Below are 22,929 nucleotides of genomic sequence, written 5' to 3'. Positions count from 1 at the left end.
TAGAAGTGGGAAAGCCACTTAAGAATTTAGAATCTGAGAGGTGCTTAAAAAGCTTTCCCCATTAAAGGTGGAAGAGAAACAAAGCACAGCCCAAAGGGATAACATGAAAGAAAAATGTGGGGAAGTCTGGGCCAAGAGGTTGGCAGGTATTCATAGAATGTGTAATGAAAACTAGGCATGGAGATAGTAATGCAAGAGGATGTTACATAATATAGCAGGCTATATTTTTTGTACTGATAGAATTGTTAATGGGGTCTTGCATTATGCTTATTATTTTTCATTCTGTTCTAAGATATAGGATATTTAATATTTTATTTGTTGCCAGGTATATGTCAGATTAATGGTATATGAAAAAGTTATTCTTGTAAAACTCATACTGCAAAGATGATGTTTTAGAAAAATAATGGTAAAACTGGAGTAGTCACATTAGTGGATGAACAAAGTAAACACAAGAGAAGGAAATGGTGCTCTGCCCTAACTGATCACTTGTTATAAATTCAGGAGATAAGGCAATTCTGTTTTTATATTCATTCACATAAATATTATCTCGACCACCCTAGGTATGTAATGCCACTGAAGTAAAGTAGATATCCTTAAAATAGTGCTTGAGCTAGATGTTGGACTTTTAATTCTGAAAGGCGAATTCTATAAAGCTAAACTTAGATGTGAGCAAAATCTAAGGCAAGACTGAATGACATGGAAACATATTAAGCATAGAGAGTTAAAGCAGGACTGTGTGTGTGTGTGGGGGGGGTGGTCGTAGAGAGATGAGGACAAACTGGAGGTCAAGCACTGGATGCTTGGATGTGTGTTCCAGTTAGCTTTATGAGACAGCTGAGAAGATAAACATCTGAAAAGTTAAAGGACTGCCGTGGTGTGGTGCTTTCCTTTGTATTTGTCTACCTTAATGACTGCAACTGCTTTTCAGTGTGTGCCAAAGTCATGGCACCCTGTCAATTTCTTTGGTATTCAGTAAGCAACGCTTGGTAGAGTCCTTGCCATTTATCATGGAACACTATAAACACACAAATTCCATAAATATATGGTATAATCCCCAGAGTACACAATTGAGAAGTCACAGAAATATATGACTTCCATATGAAACCATACAGAAAACATACATATTTCAAATGTTCCACTCTGGGTTTCTGACGCACTTTGTGATGTTAGCGGTTGTGTTTGTTTGTTTGTTTTGTTTTGTTTTGTTTTTGTTTTTGTTTTGGTTGTTTGTAAATTTTTTGTTGGTTAATAGACCCATTTTCTATTTCTGGCTCATAGTCAAGATTGTTTTCTGTTACTACTTTCCTGGTATTTTCAAAAGCGTGTAATGGACACTGACATAAGGAAGCTATGAGGAGGTCTGAGATGTAGGTTATGGAGGGTGAAAATGCTGTGTGATACACGGAACGGGTGGCTGTCTCTGGAAATTGGTCCTTAGAAGGGGAACAGGATGTTTTGAGAGAGCAGCCTCACCATCATTTTCATTTTTCCTTGTAGCTGGCATCTCATTAGTCAATTTCTATTCAGTTTTGCCCGTGGATATTCCTCTTTTCCTTCACTTAAGTACTTTCTGGATGATATATAGTGAGATATAACTCAGTAAAACTGTGGAAAATTATGTTTTGTTAGTGTGCAATCTAAAGTTCAAAATGCTTTTTTTTTCATTTCTTAGATTATAACATTGGTCTAGAGTCTTAAGCATTCTTAACTTTAGTTTCTCATCTATGAAGTAAACATTGATCTTTCATATGCTCTCTGTATCTAATATTATTGAGGACAAGATGTATCAACAAAAGTCTATTCTAGGTCTACGGTGGCAATGGTTGTTATTATTATTTAAATGTACTGTCATCTACTCCTACATACCTTGAAAGTGATAATATTCCTACTTAGAGCCCTACTTAACAAAGCTATAGCTTATTTGCATTCTTAAAATGAAGTACAAATGTTAAATATGTGTATTACTTTTTTATTGCTGAGATAAAGCACCAAGCCCAAAGCAGCTTACAGAATAAAGGTGTATTTGAATTTATGGGTCCAGAGGGTGAGAGTTCATGATGGTGGACTTAAGGTATGGCAGCAAAAAAGGAAGGCGAGGGCTTATTTATTGAACAACAAGCACAAAGCAGAACTAACTAAAGGCCTGCCACCAGTGACATACTTCTCCCAACAAGGTTACACTTCCTATAGCTCCCAAATAGTGTAACCAATTGGGGACCAGGTATTCAAATGCCCAAGATTATGGGGGATCAAATCATCACAGTATGTTTGCACTTTTTTTTGCAATTGTATATATAGTGTGCATGTGTATGTGCATGCATGTAAAGGGTCAAAGTCAATGCCAGAGTATCTTCCTTGTTCTCTCTCTATTTATTGAAGCAGGCTCTCTCATTGAACCTGCAGCTCACAGACTCATTCTAATACAGACAGCTGGAAGCTTGCTATGGCTGTCTCTGTCTCTGTTTCCTGAGTACTAGGGCTACAGGCAGCTGCCACTCCAGCAGGCATTTCTGAGGGTTCTGGGGATCCAGACAAGTGCTTTATCCATGGAGCTACTTCCCTAGTTCCATAGTTGAAAGTTTTGAAGAAGCTCCAGATTGTTGAGTATTTAATAACCTGCCACAGTCCAACTATTTTTAAAGAGATGTATAATAGTTCCTGGAAATATCTGAAATGCCCATCCTTTTATAGATTTTTAAGTATGCAATTTTCTCTAAATGTCTAATTTTGAATGATTAAATAATGTGCATTTTGTTTTCAATGACATGAATTAAAAACTAATTGAAGTGTAATTCTTTGCAGTAAAATTATATCATGTTTTATGTAGTATGATTAAAAATAGTCTATGCCAGTTCTAATTTTATAGTTGTAGCATTTAAATTTAATATACCAAGTAATTAAAAATTGCTATAAAGAAAAGAAGATGAAAATGATTTTGCTTAAGTTTTCCTCAACAAACTGAAAAGATAAGTAGAGTAATGGAACAGTGCCCAACACAGTTCCTGGCACATAAATATTATTAATTGTTGTTATAATGAACAATAATGAGTAAGCTTTAAGTATTTTTTGCACTTTGAGAGAAGGCACTATTCTCAATACTATATACAACACTAAGAATGTAAGTTGACATCTTTATATTAAAATGTTTCCATACTGAAGTCACACAATCCACATGTTGCTGGATTATTAGCAATGTAAGGTCCTTCAGTTCTTTTCCCCTTTATTCTGAGAGTAGGTTTGCAGGCCCAAGTCAGTAATACATGTTGAGAGATAACTCTGCATGTGTAGCTTCCATTTCTGTATATCTTGTGAACTTTTCTCAAAGCTCACTCCTCAAAGTTCTTTGTATACACAGATAGCTTTAGAAAGGCAAAAATGGCCTTGTTTTCTAGTGCAGGTTGGCTTACAGCCTTAGAAGATAGAAGAAGTCATTTCTTGAATCAAAAAGGGCAGACAGGTTTATTGTTCAGTCTTATAAGACTCCTAGCTGCCCACAGAAGGTCCAGGTTCCCTAAAATCAGGGCCCAGGTTGTTGTACCACTTATATTTATTGGTGTTGTCTCATCCTTTTTGCTGCTGTTTACTACTATTGAATAGTGAATTATCCTTTCTCTCTCTCTCTCTCTCTCTCTCTCTCTCTCTCTCTCTCTCTCTCTCTCTCTCTCTCTCTCTCTCTCTCTCTCTCTCTCTCGTTTTTTGAGACAGGGTTTCTCTGTATAGCCCTGGCTGTCCTGGAACTCACTCTGTAGACCAGGCTGGCCTCGAACTCAGAAATTCACCTGCCTCCACCTCCCAAGTGCTAGGATTAAAGGCATGCGCCACCACGCCCGGCTCCTTTTTTTCTCTATTAAGAAGACAATTAGCACCATAGGGTTGTATATGGAAAATGTGATGAAATCAAGAACCTATGAAGTCTCTAGAAATCTGCATTTGGTGGTGGTTGGGTGGATATAAGCAGAGCTACTGGAGGAAGAAGGAAGACTACATTTCTAGATGAACAAGGATTCTTAAGAAGTTTCCACGCAGCCTAAAATCATTCATGCTTATTGAAGCTGTAAATCATAGTGCTGCTACATAGAAACTAAATCTTGTTATTTATTTATTTTTTAGCTTCTTGCACCTTTTATGAGCACTTTACTTTGGGGCCTTAATGCCTTGTTTAGTTGAATGTATTAAGTTCCCTGTAGTAACTGAAAGCAAGCCTATTGTTCTGTAGGACAGATAAGTACATGACAGAGTGGCATTTTTGCTTACCATGCTAATACTACCCCTCTTTTATATCCATCACGGTCTTCTAGACTTTATGGCTTATAAAAATACTTCACTGACAACACTTAGGAAATTCAAATGTCTTATCAGTCTGGTCAGAGAACTCTGGACCTAAAAAGTCTTTTTCACTTTTATTTGAGTTTGAATGAAACAGCCCCTTGCTTTCTATCCTGCCACAGGGAAGCATGCAGCATTGTTACTTAGATATACCATAAATTCCTGCTAGTCAAATGGCTAAAGACTGCATTTTATTTATCCCTCAGGTACTTCTATCAGGCGTCACCGGATTCCTTACCCACCTCCCAATGATGATCAGTTTTATACTGTGTATGACTTCAATATCAACATAAGTGTTGTCTTCTATGGACGCACGTTCAAGATTTATGATTGCGATCCATTTACAAAAAACTTTTTGAAGAAAATAGGAATCAAATTGAATCCTCCAGGACAACGTCCATTTGACCCCTACATGAAGATGCGGAGAGAGGTAAGAACAGATACATATGTGACTTCTTATCTCCAGAGAAAACTATAGTTATGAGAGCTGTCTTGCTCTTCTTTGGATAGAAAGGAAACCCAAATGGTGGCCACAGAACAGGAACAATCCCCTCACTCCCTTTCTTGCTGCCTCCCTTCACCCTTACTCCCCAGTACTTTTTGGGATCCTCCCTTCCAGCTGTAGCGTATTTAGTGAACTGTGTAGGTAGGATAATGTCTAGGAGCCCATAATTAGTTTTGTGGTCACCAACAGAATGTGAGTTGAGCCCACATTTCCTCTGCCTGTGTTTTCTGGTTTTAGTTGCCTATTTCTGGTTGGGAAAAAATGTCTTCTGTACAACTGATTAGATAAACCAAACTTTGAACATGCCCTTTTTTCCTTCTTGGAACTTTGGTGAACATGGATGCCGAAATATTCTAGAAGAGTGAAGTAACTATGGTTTGCATTTATTCCAGTTATGAGATATGATTGAGTTTAAAATCTTATTTTACTGTAAGGAACAAAGACTCACTGTTATTGTTCTGCAGTTCTTTAAACTGATCACTTGACCCTAGTTTTCTGTTTTCCAGAAGGCTCTAAATACCTAAAGAAGAATCATTGGATAGGTCACAAACCTAGCAGGGCTCCTTATTGGGACTAGACTGGAAATCTCTGGATTCTTACCTTAATTTCCACTATTGTCATTTATTTCCCTTTGTGTTTTTATTTTGTATTTAATCATTTGCAGATTCTTGAGACAGGTTCTCACTAAATGACACAGGAGAGTGTTAAATTCACTGTGTAACTCAGGCTGACCTTGAATTCACTGTCCTCCTGATTCTTAAATGTTGGGATTACAGATGTGTGCTACAACTCCTATTTTTTGTTGTTGATATATTACTACACATATCCAAACATATAAGCCCTAAATGTACTTTGGAACGAGTCTTTTGTTTGTTTGTTTGTTTGTTTTGTTTTGTTTTTTCGAGACAGGGTTTCTCTGTGTAGCCCTGGCTGCCCTGGAACTCACTCTGTAGACCAGGCTGGCCTCGAACTCAGAAATCTGCCTGCCTCTGCCTTCCAAGTGCTGGGATTAAAGGCATGGGCCACCACTGCCTGGCTTTGGAATGAGTCTTAACCTGCATCCAAACTAAAATATTGAACAGTTCCTTTTCCCTTCCTCCCAGATTTTTCTCCTCCAGGATAACCACTCTTTTTTTTATTAGATAATTTATTTATTTACATTTTAAATGTTATCCCCTTTCCTTGTCTCCCCTCCAAAAAATACTTAGCCTACTCCACTCTCCCACTCACCAACCCACTCACTCCTGCTTTTCCAGGATAACTTCTATTATAATTATTCTCTCCATAAGTTGATTTTATCTGATTTTTACTTTTTTCAAAACTTATAATTCATTTCCTTTCAGATTAACAAAATTTAAAATGAAATTCCCTTTGATTCTGTTTTTTAATCTCTCATTAAAAGTTATGTGTGAGGTCATTCCCCTGGACCTGGCTCTTAGCCTGAGCAAATTATTCTTTGATGTTGTAGGTATACAATTATCCTGTGAAGTATATGTATTATTAGTCCTGGAATATCTAAGGTAGAATAACTTTATATCACTGTAAAAGTTTTTTCAGGTTTGGACTCATTTTTTATGTCTTTCATGTGCCCTGAATGATAAATACAAAGTCTTTTGAAGCCCCAGAGAGAATCTGAAGGAAAAAGAACCACATAAGTTATTGCTCCTTGCATATGTCTACATGTATCCACCAACAGTTATTATTGTATGATAGTGATTGTGAATGATGGTAAATTATATTAATTTCATAAAATTTAACATACTGTCAGATCTTATAGTCTTCTAAGGAAGAAAAAGCTTGGAAGTAAATACCAAGGAAAAGCAAATGTTCTAAATAATTTCCCTTCAGACTTTGGGAACCATTTTGTTATTCTATTAGGGCAAAGAAAACTCATGAATAAATATAGAAATCTTGGGAAAATTAGGAGTTTAATAAGAGGCTTTTATATTAGGTTTTATGGATTTACTTAAGTGTTTGCCACTGCATTGCTATGTAAAGTTAAACTATTTTGCTTAAACTGAACAAGATCTTAATGGTATAAGACCAATAATGCATTTCTTGGCACTTATACATTAAAAGCATTTTAATTCATAAAAGCAGAGGTGCCATAATTTCACTTAAATATCAAGGATAAGGATAGTAGAACCTCTAGAAGGCTTTTTTGTTTTCCTCTTGAAATAAGAGTAAGGCTAGACTGCCCTGAATAAACCCAAAAATTCAGGAATTTATAGAATGATTATATAATTCAATTTGCAATAACATTTCCCAAGTGAGTCTTTTCTTACACAACAGCATCATTTGCTTATACAAGATAGAATGGAGGCACCTATATTTTAAGACATAGCTAAGAGGTTGCAAATTGAAGGAAAGATGCTCCAAGAAGACCATGGATCTCAATGTTTCTAGAGCAGAGTCTAGCGAAATAGGGTTTTTGTGTGGAGTGGAAGTTCTCCATTGGCTCTCTTCCTATGTCCATTTCTTGGATATCTGAAATTTCTTGAGCAAAATTAAACCACAAATATATTTCTTTCTCTTATCTTTGCATACACACATGCATGCACATGTGAACATGCATGCATACACACAGACATGAGTGATTTCTGGTAGAAAGACACATTTTTAAAGAGAAAATATAATCAGATTAGGATTGGTTTTATAAATCTTAAATCAATGCAGGTCAAATCTTAAGTCAATGCAAGTCAGTGTTTGAAAAATGTGTACACCAAAGTAACCAGTATGAAAAGATGTAAAATATTTGGGGCTGGGGATGTAGCTCACCCATAGAACATTTCCACAGCATGTGTAAGATGCTCAGTTCAATCAACAGCATGGCAGAAAACAAAAAATAAAAGATACAGACTATTGCCCATAACATCAAAATATTCCTTTGTTTCCCTTTCTAGTCCAGTCTCCTGAAGTCACTCCTTCTTGATATATCCCCTCTACAGAAACAATTACTTGTAGCTGCCAGTGGCCATGGATTACTAGGTTCCTGAAAGGAAAGCTGGGGTTGGATGGGAAAAGCAGCGAGAAAAATAATGAGCCAAGACAAAGTTCTGATCAAGGCCAATGATTACTTATGAGTCTGAGCTTATAAAAGGAGGAACCCATCTCCCACTTTGCCAGGATCTCATTGCTATGTCAGGATCTTGTCAGGAAAACAGGTTCAGCCTCTCAGCAGGTCGTGGCATCTTGGAGGAAGCAGCAGATGTGGCAGGAAAATAGGCTTTACTTAGGTCTGAAGACTCCACCCTAGGTGAGCTAGCAACTGTGGCAAACAAGGTCTGAGCCAGCCTGCTCAAGGCTTGGGGGAGGGCACAATTACTGTTCTGGTTTCTGTCACTATAAGTTAGGTTTGTTCATTCTTATTAAAATTTAAGGCTTTGAGAAAAGTCTACTTCAAACATAACCCAGAAATATAGTTTAGTATGTTAAAATGTTATTTAACAACTATGAAAAGCTTCCTAATATTTGCCTGTATTCTTGAGGTTAAAACTGACTGTAAATTTGTATGCCTGTATATCATGGTATTCATTTAAAAGCTTTTTAAAAAGGATGACAGAATCGTCTACAAAAAAAAAAAAAAAAAAAAAAAAAAACCTTTTATATTATCTGTCTGCCTCCCAGACATGACTACATAAAGCTTGCTACATTTCTTCCTCTTTCTCCATTTGCAGACATTAGAGTTTGTGGATCCCTTTCGTCCCTATCAGTCTTTTGACACCCTGAAACGATTCCTTGAGTATGATGGGAAGGTTTTGCGTTTCTTCTGCTTGTGGGATGATTCAGCTTCACTGTTTGGGGACCGTAGAGAATTTGTCCTGCATTACTTCCTGTATGATGGTACTGTTGAAATTAGGGAAGTACTGCCATCTAACTCGGGCCGGGATGCTATGTCATCATTCCTTCGGAGGGGTAAGCTTCCCAAGGTAAGCAGTTTTGAGTATGTTCGTGGGCCAAGAGGTTTGAGTCATTATTTGGAATGGTATGTGATGGCTCTGTGATGACAGTTTTCCTCTTCCCAAATAACCCTTGCTTATATCAAGTTGACAAATCAAACAACAGGACAATCCCCCCTCATGCCCTCCACCCCAAAAAACTCAAACTAGCTAGCACACTTATGGCAAGTAAATGAAAGGAAGATGTGTAAGGGAAGGAACCTATTTTTTGTTTATCACAGTATTATGAAATATGAGACACTCTTGAAGTTAATTGAGGAGCTTTGAGTGGAATACTCAAAAGCTCCTATAGCCTACCAAAGAGACCCCATGGTATTGATCTGGCTATGAACACACACACACCTACTCACACATGTGAATATACTCATATGCCCAAGTATATGGGAAAGAGATAATCACAATTTTGACTGTAGTGACTAGTCACCAAATAGCCAGTAGCCAGTGACAGTATGCCATTGACATTTTCATTAGTATGGAAATATGTCAGGCTTGTTTCTGCAAATTATGTCAGAATTTGAGAGGGAGTATAACTGGCACAGCAGGAATGACACATAGATTAGAATTGTGGATTTGTCTCTGATAGCCATGTGAGCATGGACAAGTCACTCATGCACTTTGAACACGCATTGCCACATACATCTTTAAAATGAAGTTAACAGCTTCTATAACTAGACAGGTTAAACGAAATGGTATAGCAAGAGCCACTATCTGAAGATCCATTTATTAATTCCTGTCAGGTTACAGAGAAGCACTATCCCTTTCCACGAGTCTATTTGGAGCTTTATTTCTAATTTGGATAAAATATTTAAACCATATTCTGTTTTTGAAAAGGTTATCAGGAACACTCATTTCTTATGCAAACAACCACTGGCCATTCAATCCTCATAGGATTTTCTCCCAGATTCTCTGTACCTTCTGCCAGTCTTGCTGTGTTGCTTCAAGGCTGTGTGTGTGTGGGGGGGGGTAGAATTTGTTCTTCAGGGAGCTCTAGAATATGTACAGCAGGCCACCAGGAGGTGCCTGGTAAATCTGTTTTTAGAATGTCTTTGAAAAATAGGTTAAATATGATATAATGATGCACTTGACATTTGCAGTATATCTTACCATCGGTAGCTTCATTTTATTTATTTATTCAACAGATATTTATGGAGTTGTGTGTACCAACTCTTGGGCTATAATGAAAAAGAAAATGGCCTGTGTCCTGCTTTGTGGAGTATAGATTCTCATGGGGTTGAGATCCAGAAGGGATGGGTATACACTGGATACTCAAAGCAAGGAGTATGTTGCTGAGGTGAGAGGGTTGCAGAAGCTGAAGTTCTGAGAGTAAGCCAGGCTGCCAGGTGTATACCATTTCCTGAGCTTAGGACTAGATAGCCTGCTAGACAGAACAAAGGAAGGTAGTGAGGAGCCAGTCATTCTTCCTTGGGGATGTGTGCAGTTTAGGAAATAGATGCCTGCTTTCACAACACTTAGAGAAATATTGAAAGTGTCTTGAGCCTATGGTACATTATAGCTGTTGGCTTTGCCACCCATGCCAAGTTCCTTAAAACAGTGACTCTGAGACTTCTTATGTATGAATAAATACTTAGGACAAAAGCCTTGAATTGTTCCCTGACTAGCTTATAAATTAATCATCCTGTTATTCTATTCTAAGTTCTGCCATGTGGCTGCCATGTGGTCCTCAGTATTTTGCTGGCTGTCTACATCAGTGTACCAGGGTGAATCCTTCTCAGTGCCTATCTCTATCCCAGAAATCCAGTCTCTTGCCCTACCAGATGTCCCACCTTCTAATCCTGCCTCAGCTCATTGGCCATAGGCTTTTTTATTGACAGGTGATGCTTCCATACATTGCACAAAAGATTCCCTCTACAGTGTATGGGGAACTAAGCAGATGCCTACTTGTAGTCTTGAAGTCTGGGTATGGTGACATATGCTTTAATCTCAGCTGGTGGGAGTTTGCAGAGTAAGATCAGAAGAAAGACCCAGAACTACATAAGTTTGAGGTCATTTTCTTGTGTATGAAACTTTGTCACAGAAACAAAAGCAAAAGAGCAAAAAAGCTGAAAACCTATAGGATGGATGTGTTAGAGGAAAAAATGTGCATTTATCAGGGCTGTGAAGATGTGTGGCAGTAGAACAAATGGTAGATAGACTGTGTGGCTTCTTGCAGATGTTAGGAAAGAACCATGCAATGCACACTTCTGGAATTTATTCTGAGACTGCACCATCTCTTTCATGGAGACAGATATCATGCTTTGGTTTTATTTTACAGTTTGGCCCACCTGGAATCTACCAACCAGGTCAGATAACAGATCGAGCAGTTCTCAATGTGTATGGAGGCTTGTCAGAATGGCGAAGGGATGGCTACCTGCTGGATAAATACCAGGTGAGGATCCTGGAGTTTTATTACTGATTTCCAATGAGATATTGAGAAACTTGGATATTGGGGTGAAATGTATATTCTTGCCTCTGAGCTAGTGAATAAAATCAAGAGATATAGAATATATACATTTTATTGCCCTTTGTCAATAGTAAACATACTTAAATGCATATAAAAATATATGCCTTGTATTGCTTGTACAAGTACTACAATGATCAAATAATGCTTAGATAGGCTGAGAAGACAACTAAGTGGGGAAAGTGCTTACTGTACAAATGTGAAGACCTAAATATAAAACCATCCCACCCAAAACATATATAAATTCAGACACAGCAATGTTCATCTGTAATACCAGTGCTCCTATAGGTGATATAGGAAGGGGAGGGAGGGGAATCTTCAGCCACTCAAAGGCTAACTGGTCGAGCGTCCACAGTACCTAACAGCAAAGAGACCCTGTCTCAAATGAGATGGAAGGTAAGTATCAACACATCCACAGTCTGTGGCACTTGTACATCTGTACTCAACATGAACTGCACACATATGTACACAAGACATACCATACACACATGTACACAAAAGGATACAAATTAATTAATTTGATTTTAAAATTTAGTTATAAATAATATAATTAAGCTTTAAAAAATTATTTTCTTAGGAAAAGGCATGTAGTTCTTGGGCAGATCCATAGGGCCAATGCTATCTTCCTCTGTTTTATCAGCTAGGAAAAGTAGAGCAAGACTTTTACACAGACCAGGACCTGTCTATAGGTGCTACCATCAATGTATGGGGAAGAAAAGTCCTCCTCTGTGACTGTGATGAGTTTACCAAGACCTATTATAGGACAAAGTATGGAGTTGGTAAGTGATAAGTTGGTTAGAAAATATTTTTAACACTTTGGCTGCTTTATGCCCTGGTTAAGATTTTACTTTTGTTCTCTTCATATTCCTAAAAATAAGCTTCTATAAGCAGATTCATTGTCTCCATGTTAGTGGAAAGGAAACTGAGGCCCACTAAGCTCAGTTGTCCATGGTTATGCAATAGAGAGAAAGAGCCAAGAATTAAATTACCTCATGTCAGAGGCTTCTGTTTCCCCCATAAGTGTCTTTCTTGCTATAGTACTCAGTATTTTGGTAGGACACTTGAACTAGAAATATTAAATCTCTTCATTTAATTTTTGCTTACAATGGATGACACTCACTCGAGTTCTCTAGAGTAATCTCTTGTGTACCAGTTAGCTTTTCATTTTCTGGTGAGGCCCAGCTAGGTTTCCTGTTTATCTTTTCATAGGTATTAATTCCATTCTAGGCAAGTAAATGCAGTTTAGTAAGAACTAGTGATTTATTAAATGCCTGCTTTGTACTTACATCAGTACAGTAGGCTAGGTTTATAGACTAGAAAAGGGGATCTGGGACCTGTAGCACACTACACAATATTATGAGAGTCTAGAAGCAGGCAGAGGATATGCTTTAAAAATCTAATATCCAAGCTTTCATTTGTTAAACTCTCATTCTCAGTCTCTTGATGTTCTGCCAGTCAGCTCTACCTACTTCCTAAGGTTTGTCTCTACCCACGGTCCACATATCTGCTGCGGTGGAAATAGATAGGATTTGCTAACCTACCAGGGTGAGGTTTGGAATTAGTGTGATGGTACCTAGCTCTCTATATAATCCTTCTTCAGTATTTGCAGCAAATTGTTACTGGCCCTTCCTCTATACCTACCTCTGAGGGATGCCTAGTGTTCTAACATGAAATGGTTTGTATTTGCAAAAAACCTATACACATTCTTATGTATTCACACACCCATTCATTTAAATTGAGACAGGATCTAATCATATTGCTTAGTCTGGTCTTGAACTTGCAATTCTTTCACCTTAGCCTTCTAAGTAACTTGGGTAACAAGCAAGTTATGGTGCCTTGCTACTTTAAATCAGTTTTTATATTACTTCTGATACCTAATTAAATTTAAGTACTATGCTAATAGTTGTTATTGTTTAGGGAAAATGACAGGAAAAGCATGCATACATGATACAGTGCTTTTAAAAATCTATAGTGGGCTGAATTTGAGCATGTCTATACTTCGCTGACCTGGAGGATTGGTGTGCACTTCTGTGAAATGTACTTCCTGAAAAATAAGAGGCTTTGATATTTTGTTTCATTTTGACATTTTTTTTATTTTGACATGTTTTTGTTTCGTTTATCTTTTGCTTTTTTGTTTTGATTTTCATTTTGTGTTTGTGGAGGGGGTTGTTTTGATTTTAAAGAGAAGGACTAAAATATAAAGTTAGGTGGGTGTGGAGGTGAGAAGGATCTGGGAGGAGCTAGAGGAGGGGAAAACGTGGCCAAAATATTATATGAAAATGTTATAAAAATATCCAACATGTTCTGTTTCTAGAATTGGAGAAGGCCTGCCTGCCTACCTTGCATGTGTGTGCACTGAGTATTATACATTTCCTGGGAAGCTATATTCTGAGGGAAGGTGTATAAAGAACACTAATGGATTAGAATAAAAAGGACTTCTGGTTGTACAAAGGGAATTTGTTCTAACACATCAATATTCTAGATTCATGAACATGTCTAGATCTAACAAGAGTCAGGTTTGGTAGCTGGCATCTCACTTTAATATCTAAAATTGCTTCTTTTAGTGGACACAGTTGAACATACTTATTTCAAGGATTACAAACTAAAATCATCCAGAAATGTGCAGGTGAGAGCTGCTCTAGAGAAGTGTCTAGTGAACCATAAATCACCGAGGAGGAGAATTTGTCCTTAATAAATATAGGTATCTGTTTAGAATCAGTACACCTTCAATGACAATTGGAAATTGGATGTTAGCTCACTGAAAGCCATTAAAAACACCTGAAGATTAAGGTTGTGGTAGAAGACTGAGTACTATAACAATTCTAAAACAGCATATGATACTCAAATCTTCCTGCCTCTGCCTCCTGAGTGCTGGGGTTAAAGGTGTGTGCCACCATGCCCTGCTTTCTAGGGAATTTTCTAATGTAATGTGACTTCTCTGGTGTACCCCAAGCCTAGCTGTCCTGTGTATATGTATCTTCTTCAAATGTATGGAAGTCTATTCATTCCAGTTATACTGTCCTAGTGTTTAATTTCTTTTCATCCATTTCCTTTGCTCCCTCTATAGATTTTATTATATTATATAAAAATGTATTTTGTGCTTTAAAGTTAATACAACAGCATATTTTTAAGAAAATTATGCAAATACAAAATTAGGATGCATTTTGTAGTCACAGTGACTTTTTAATACTTCTCACAGCATGTTAAAATGTTCTATTTAACAAATACCATTACATAACTTTTTTTAAGTTTTAATACCACATTTAATGTTACAAATGACTGTAGATTATATCTATGGCAGAATCTAGAGAAGTGGATTGATATCCTCTAATAATCTTTACACTTCCTTTCTCTTGTTTTTGTCAAGTTAAATGAATATATTTCATGTTACTTAAATATAGTTATTTCTAACATTTAAAAAATTAAAGAAGTAATCTTTATTTTTCTTCATTAGTGGCTATGACATGTTGATAAAATATTTATAAGGATGAGAAACTTCTATGTATTGTAACAGTTGACATAAGCATTAAAAAGCAATTTTAATAAATAATCTGTTCAGTATTAATATGATGGTAAAGATGATAATTTTGCTTATAATTCATATGGCCTTAAAATTGATGAGAAGAAATCTTATACATTATATTTTAGTGTTATTGAAACCCAAAGCAGAATGAAGTGCTACTAGTAATTGTGATCTTGGGAGAAAGCAGGGCGAGGGAGTTACTGTGTCCCTGTTGGTAGGTGCATGTGTATGTGGAGGCAAAAGATCAATGTTGGGTGTCTTCCTCCCTGGATTTTTACCTTATTTTTGAGACACAGACTCTCACTGAACATTGACTTTATCAGTTCTGCTAGACTGACTAGCCAGTAATCTCCCCATGCTGATATTATAAACATAGGCCTGGTTTTTACGTGGATGGTTGGTATAAAGCTCAGATATTCATGCTGGTGCTGCAACTTTTCCAACTGAGCTGTCTCCCCAGCCCCCAGGGGAATCTCTAATGCATTATTGTCTTGCATAGTAATGTTACAACTTACTTTAGGGCAGAAAAAATGGCAAACAAAGAAAAGAAGTTGGTCACAATCCAAAGACACTGCATGGTTACCTCTTGTATTTGTGTAGAAGTACAAGGCTCGATAGAATTCTGAAAGACATTTGAACCTCTGTATGAAATGCAGTCTCATAGAAAGATGGGATTCTTTCATTTATTTTAGTATTCCAAGGAGATGGTAATTTTATAGATGTCTCACACAGTCTTGTCCAGTGTAACTCCTATATCAACCTCTGTGGCCATCTTGCTGCTGGTGGCTTGCCTGTCAGGATGGAGTAATAGTTCATTTCCTCCTTGTTGATGCGGACAAAAACAGGTAGAAGTCAGTTGCTCTTTCTTATATATGAAGATTTTAAACAGATTCAAAGAAAGTGAGGTAACCCAATCACAAAAGAAGTCACTAGATATGCACACACTGATAAGTGGATTTTAGCCCAGAAACTTAGAATACCCAAAATACAATTTGCAAAACAAGAAAACCAAACAGAAGGAAGACCAACGGGTGGATACTTCATTGCTCCTTAGAATAGGGAACAAAATACCCATAAAAGGAGTTACAGAGACAAAGTTTGGAGCTAAGATGAAAGGATGGACTATCCAGAGACTACCCCACCTGAGGATCCATCCCATCATCAGCCACCAAACGCAGACACTATTGCACATGCCAGAAAGATTCTGCTGAAAGAGACCCTGATATAGCTGCCTCTTGTGAGGCTATGCCAGTGCTTGACAAACACAGAAGTGGATGCTCACAGTCAGCTATTGGATGGAACACAGGGCCCCCAATGGAGGAGCTAGAGAAAGTACCCAAGGAGCTGAAGGGGTCTGCAACCCTATAGGTGGAACAACAATATGAACTAACCAGTATCCCCTGAGCTCATGTCTCTAGCTGCATATGTAGCGGAAGATGGCATATTCAACCATCATTGGTCTTGCAAACTTTATATGCCCCATACAGGGGAACGCCAGGGCCAAGAAGTAGGAGTGGGCAGGTAGGGGAGCGGGGGGGGGGGNGGGNATAGGGGACATTCGGGATAGCATTTGAAATGTAAATGAAGAAAATATCTAATAAAATAATTAAAAACAAAACAAAACAAAACAAAGACTTGTAGATTGTATTTCTTGTACTAAGAAGACCAAGATTTGAATTTTAACTGTTCTTATCTAGGAATTTATGCCTTAGGTTATTTATTAATAAGATTTTTTCTACTTTCTTCTCTCTACCCTATTTACCTTCTCTCTTTTGTCTCCATTCCACTCTCTAACACTGTCTTGCTATGTAGCCCTGGCTGAATTGTTAATCCCTATGTAGCACAAACTGGGCATGAATTTAGGCTAACTTCCTGACTCAGCCTCCCAATACTGGGATTTATAGGCATATACCAGCATACCCAGTTTATAGTAATATTATCTAGTCATTAATTTTTGTGATGTGCAAAACTAAAACAGTAACATAATCATTCATTTTCAATGGTTTTGAGTACTTATATTGAGATTATGGTTGGAAAAACAGTTTAAAGTGCCTTTCATTTTCTGTATTCCGTGCTGGCAAACTCTGAATTCTCAGTACTTGAAAGAAGGAGGAGGACATGGCAGAAGAAAAGTCAGTGATCACTTGAGATTGTAACAAAAAATATAGAACTGGTTTATGATTTTATCACATGGCCTTGATGGACTTCACAGTTTTACATCCTCCCAACCACCCTTAGAGTTAGTGAGGATGATTGTAAACTAGAATTTTGAGTTTTGAGATTGCATACTTCACTAATTATTTAATCTAAGTATTGGCTACAAGCAGCTTTGAAGCTTAGGATGGTTGTATTGTTTTCAGGGTTCTTCCATTTTAGGGGGTCCTAGTCCAAAGTCCTGGCCTAAAGTCAACTTAATAATCTGGCATTCTTTCGGCTTGAAGCATTTCTTCAAAATTATGTAAGCGCCAGATTTCCTAAAGCCTGGGTTGTTAGATCGTACAAGGCAAACTTTGAGGTAATTATTTGGTGACTTTCCTGAATGGTGCTTCCACCTGAGATGGCAAGTAGAATCATTAGATTCCATTTCTATACACAATCTCTCTGCATTTTGTTAGAATCTAGTCAGTCATGGTTAGCCATTGAATTCAGATATGTGTACAAGTCATTTGGAATTAGAGAAATCAGTATATTTGGAAGACATGAGTGTCTCAGTGTCTGCCTAAATATCAGCCATAGAATATATTTGGGGAGATGCGTTGTACAAAAGTATGCACCTTTTCATTTGCTCAATGTTTCTGAGTACTTGAATAGTCAGGGTAGATGGGATGGTCATTACAGCCAACTTCTTTTTCATATATGGTTCTGTGGCTTTGTGAACCTATGTGAGCTGTTCAGGGAGATGTGACTTAAAGTTGAATCTTGAGCTAAGATTTCCAAAATGGGTCTGTATGTTATAAAAGTCAAGGGTGAGGCAGTGGAAGAGTTCTCAGTTTTTATACACTAGATGGCACTGTGGGTGCAGAGGAAAGCTCTAAATTGTTTCTTTTCTTACTTAAATGTTTTGCAAAAATTAGGTAGTTAAGAAAGCAACACCTGTTGTGAGGCTATGCCAGTGCCTGGCAAACACAGAAGTGGATGCTCACAGTCAGCTATTGAATGGAACACAGGGTCCCCAATGGAGGAGCTAGAGAAAGTATCCAAGGAACTGAAGGGGTCTGCAATCCTATAGGTGAAACAACAATATGAAGTAACCAGTACCCCCAGAGCTTGTGTCTCTAGCTGCATATGTAGCAGAAGATGGCCTATTCGGCCATCATTGGGAAGAGAGGCCCTTGGTCTTGCAAACTTTATATGCCCCAGTACAGGGAAACACCAGGGCCAAGAAGTGGGAGTGGGTGGGTAGGAGGCAGGGTAGGGGAAGGGTATAGGGGACTTTGATAGCATTTGAAATGTAAATGAAGAAAATACCTAATAAAAATTTGGAAAAAGTTAAAAAAAAAAAAGAAAGCAACACCATCTTTATGACTAGTAATGAAGACTGGAGAATATATTCTTAATGACTTTGTGATTAAAAATCACAATTTTTGGCTAGTTCACTCAGATTAGGGTGTAGAGTTGTATGTATATGCCCCCTGTTGAAAGAAATTGCTCAGGGCTCCATTGATCTTCTGATTATATAAAGCTTTCCTGGCATTTCTGTGGCAGTAGAATAGAGGTAGCAGTCAGTTGTGATTTTGATGTAATGGTGAGCAAGGATAGAGTCTACTGCAATTCAACTTTGAAAATTTGAGCTTTTCTCTTATTACCAAGATGTTTCTTCAGTTGCAAAATGAACATTACAAGAAGACCAGGAGACTGTAAGGTCACACTACTTTTCCCCTTTCACCCAGCCAGTGAGAAATATTTGATGGCAGTTCCTTTATCAACGTGTCTGCTGTGAGACATTTCTGTGAAGATGGAAGAATACTCTTCTGGGGATTGTGCATCAGGAAATCTCACACAAAGGCATCTAGGAAATCTAACAAAAGTTGAAGGCTGGAAATGTCTTCAAATTGGAATTAGAAATTACTTCACACTCTTAGCATTTTGATGAATTAAAAGATGCACTTCAGTTGTAGAATTAGACTGTTTTACATGACAAATTGATAGGTATTTTTTTTCTAATAGTGTACCAAAAATGTAGATTCTTTCTTCTATTAGAAGTTTGACCATGGAAAATAAAAGGAAACATTTACATTTGTAGAACTCCTGTTGTTCAAAACTGAAACTCCTATCAAGCTTGAGGAAGGCATAAAAAGTGGTCCATGTGTCTTAGTTTTGTTTTAGGAGATGTTCAAGAATCTCCTTTGCCATTTGCTGTGGGTCAAACACAGTGACTTAGACAGATTGGGTCAGTATGTTATTTGTTCTAAGAAGCACAGTTGCTTCTAGAGATTACATAGCCCCATAAATGATTACCAAAGAGCTTCTACAGGTATTGAAAGTTTGTCCCCACTTCTCCTTTCTTACACCTGATAAGTAAAAAATAAGATGAACAGTATTGATCACATCACACATCTTTGAGAATGGAGACAATCGTGTAGCCTTAGCTGTTTGTGGTTTTGCTTCATTACAGCTATAGTTGCAGTTTTTATCTTGAGTAATAAAATAAGTGACCTGGAGCAGTGGCTGGTGACAAGTGGGGATTTTACTTTTCTGTTTGATTTTTAATAGACACTGAAGTATAGTGTTTGGGGGTTGAATTAGAGGTAAGGAAGAGAGCTTAAAAATGAATCCAAGGAGCAGCTGCTGGCTAATAGGTCAAGTTAAAAGAGAAGCAGTCAGAAGTCAGTCCTATTTTGAAAATAATTTTTATTAGCAAGTGTTGACTGAAGATAGGAGAAGGCCAAATTACAGGTTAAAATACAGAATTGATGGCATAAGTTTCAAGTTTGAGTTTTCATATCATTGGAAAAAATCAAGGGAAGAGAAAAATAATATTCACAGATTGGAATGTAAGGACAAAAAATTAAATATTTACTTATTTGACAAAGATTTCTCCTTTTTTTCCTCTTTTGAGCCAATGACTATTATGTGAGCTCTGTGGTTTTTATAAATATGATTAAAACTGACCCTCATAGGATTTTACCATGTTTTGTTTGAAAGAGTTTAAAATAGTCTACAAAATCTCCATGTTCATCTTGAAATAATAACAGACCTTTCTAAACAGCTATAATCAGGGCAAAAAAAAATATTGATGTTTTGTTTGCCTGTGTTTTGTTGTAGATAACTTTACGCCCATTTCATGCAAGCCTCCTCCTCTCCCAAAGATAGAAAGGAAATACGCACCTTATACTGGCTTTGGGTCTGAAGAGGATTCTTTCCGCTCCTGTGTAGGCCTGAAGCCCACACCTCATCGGAAGAACTTCAAAAAATTCATGGAACTAGACAGGTGCCTAAGGGGACCATGATTATAGTCCTTTCTCTTTGGAATTTATGATATAGCCCTCCTGTTGCAAGAGCTGTTACACAGCTCATCTGATTTTGAGTCCAGGGACAAGTTACTGTAGCTTTCTAATGAGGTTGAATAATGCACAGATATTGCCAGCTTCTTTCTTGAGTGCTTATTTTGATGTGGTATTTGGAGAACTATAAGACCATATCAACCCCTACCTGTTGACTTTCCATTTCTATTTGTCTGTCTTTATCTCTCTTGAGGAAATAATGCAGAGGAGGAATCAACATAGTTCAAGGATCAGAGGGTACATACTTTTGGATTTGTGGGCCACTCAGCCTCCATCACAGCCACTCGGATATGACATTATAATGTGAAAGCTACCTGGACAGAATGTAAACACATGTGTAACTGCGCTCCAGTAAAACATTTTATGGACACTGACATTTGAATACCATAAAAACTTTTACAGATTGCAATATAGTATTCCTTTGATACTTTTTCTTTTCAATCATGTAAAAGTGTACAAACCACACGTAGCTCAAAGGGATACAAGGCATACAAACAGGTGGCCAGTCAGATCTGTCTCACAGATTTGGGTTTGCCAACCACTGCTAGAGAGATTTCAATGGTTTATAAGTGTTTTTCAACTTATAACTTTAGAAAACTCATGTTACTTTGACTTTAGATCTTTGGTTTGAGTTCAGTAGGAATAAACTGCTTATATTGCTGAATACACTTATAAAAGATAGATTTTCCAAAGTATTCCTAATGTACATGAGACACAATCTGCTCCCAAATTGTACATAGAAAATGTGAGCACTGGCTATGACTACTTTTTGGTTCTTCAGGTCTTGGATAAAAAAAAAAAAGTCAGGGAAAATTTCTGGGGAAATGTTGCAGATGCTTGAATAGGATATGAATTAAAAATTTTAGCTCCAAGTGACAGAGATTATAGGCTGGGGGATGCTGGGAAAATGGTAAAGGGAACATTGTTAAGACTTGAAGAACAAAAAGCATCCTGAATTTGGTCAAACTGAGTGTGGTCCCATGCTGTTGAAAATTTGAAGGAAAGGGAACAAAATGTTTTGCTCTGTCTATAAAAATGGTTTAACTTCCTGGCTATGAATTGTGTGGAATATGACAAGGTATGCCTTTGCTGTGACATGATGTCATTTGTCTTTCAAGAAATCACTTTATTTTTAAAAACTTCATTTTTTAAAAAAGTTTTAAACTCTCCACTTCTTAAAGCATGGTCCTCATACTTGATAGAATGTTAATTATTGGGCTTCCTTCTGAATGGACTTAGAATGAAATGTTGGGGTGACACCCAGCAATCTCTTTTCATAGGCATCATGGACAGTTGTGGGGCACACTGGTATTTGAGATTCAATTGATTTTTACACACGAGAGGGCCATCAACATGTCCATAATCTCTTGTTGATAACAGTATTCTGGTTAGGTTCTGGGGTAGACTTTGATGGACTCTTTTTCAGTAACTACTATTTTTAAGGGCCACCTGGAAGATATAGGCAAGAAGAATGTCCCTATTGTAAAGGGACATGGAAGTTTTCTTAAAACTAAATAATGTGAAATGTTATCCAGGGTGTTACTTCTGGGACTCAGGGAAAAACAGTTCTTTGTGGGTAGTTGACTTAATTTCTCTGTCTGCCCTGTAAAGTTGTCCGCAGAACCCTGACTACAGATAGAATTGTACATGCAAGTAATACTGTTTTGTTTAGAGGATGGTGATATAGGCACAAATGTCTTGAATTTCATTTATATTTGTCTACCACTTGTTTTGCGTCAGGGATATACTTCCTTCAAGCTCCCCCTACACAGTGCTCTTGTTTCCATGGTAACTGGCACAAACTGGCTTCACAGTACTTAAATACTTTGTTATCTGTGTGCCCACAACACTCTGTTGAATATCCTCATAATAATAATAGTACTAACAATAACAAGTAATTAGTAGTTTGCTGTACATTAACTACTTTTATAAAACCTGATTTTATATAATCCCTAAAGCCACCTTAGAAGAAAGCAGGTGATATTCTTGCACCCATTCTTCAAAAGAGGAAAACAAGACGGTAAGATTCCCTACAACTAGCACAACCTCAGAGTTAGTTTTTAGTTTAACTAGGAATCAAATCCTGGGAAATGCTACCTTTGAAGTTCACCTTCCTTGCCATAAAATTTTTACTTATTACATGACCTGGGGATTACTCACATATGTAAAATATAGGCTCCCCCAGACTAAGAGCTCCTTGAAGTAAGAGACTGGCAAATATTTCATCCAATAAGAAAAGTTGCAGATGAATAAGTATAGTGGTAGGAAAAATGTTTGCTTATCATGTTCTTCAAAACATTTTATGTCTATGGTATCAGTGATTTGTCTGCATGTAATGTATGTTTACCATATTCATGCTTGGTGCTTTTGGACTTCAGAGGATGGCATCAGATCTTCTAGAAGTGATGTTGTAGGTGGTTGTGAGTTGCTATGTGGGTGCTAGGAACTGGACCTAGGTCCTCTTCAACAGCAACAAGTGCTTAGCCATCTCTCCAGCCCCAATAATCCAGTTTATAGTGATAGACCAATGTAAAAGGAGCAGAACGGGTAACTTCTTAACAGGAAAACTGGCATCTCATACTTCATCTATTCTGGTCATATAGCTTCCAAAATGTCATTGTTTTTTAATATTAATATTCATATTTCACTGCTTT

General features: G+C 37.3%; 1 protein-coding gene across 1 annotated transcript in view; it reads left to right on the top strand.

Moving 5' to 3' along the window:
• The window catches only part of Efhc2 (EF-hand domain containing 2), a 177,228-nt gene that overhangs the window by 76,974 nt on the left and 77,325 nt on the right, over positions 1-22,929 (top strand). The window contains exons 5-9 of the mRNA XM_021188334.2: positions 4,533-4,756; positions 8,509-8,760; positions 11,063-11,176; positions 11,889-12,027; positions 20,037-20,202. Coding sequence (XP_021043993.1) covers positions 4,533-4,756; positions 8,509-8,760; positions 11,063-11,176; positions 11,889-12,027; positions 20,037-20,202 — 895 coding nt within the window. The remainder of the gene's footprint in view (positions 1-4,532; positions 4,757-8,508; positions 8,761-11,062; positions 11,177-11,888; positions 12,028-20,036; positions 20,203-22,929) is intronic.

This window comes from Mus pahari, chromosome X (assembly GCF_900095145.1).
Source record: "Mus pahari chromosome X, PAHARI_EIJ_v1.1, whole genome shotgun sequence".
Classification (NCBI taxonomy): domain Eukaryota; kingdom Metazoa; phylum Chordata; class Mammalia; order Rodentia; family Muridae; genus Mus; species Mus pahari.
The sequence above is the reverse complement of the archived record's forward strand: the minus strand, read 5'-3'. Positions and strand labels throughout refer to the sequence as shown.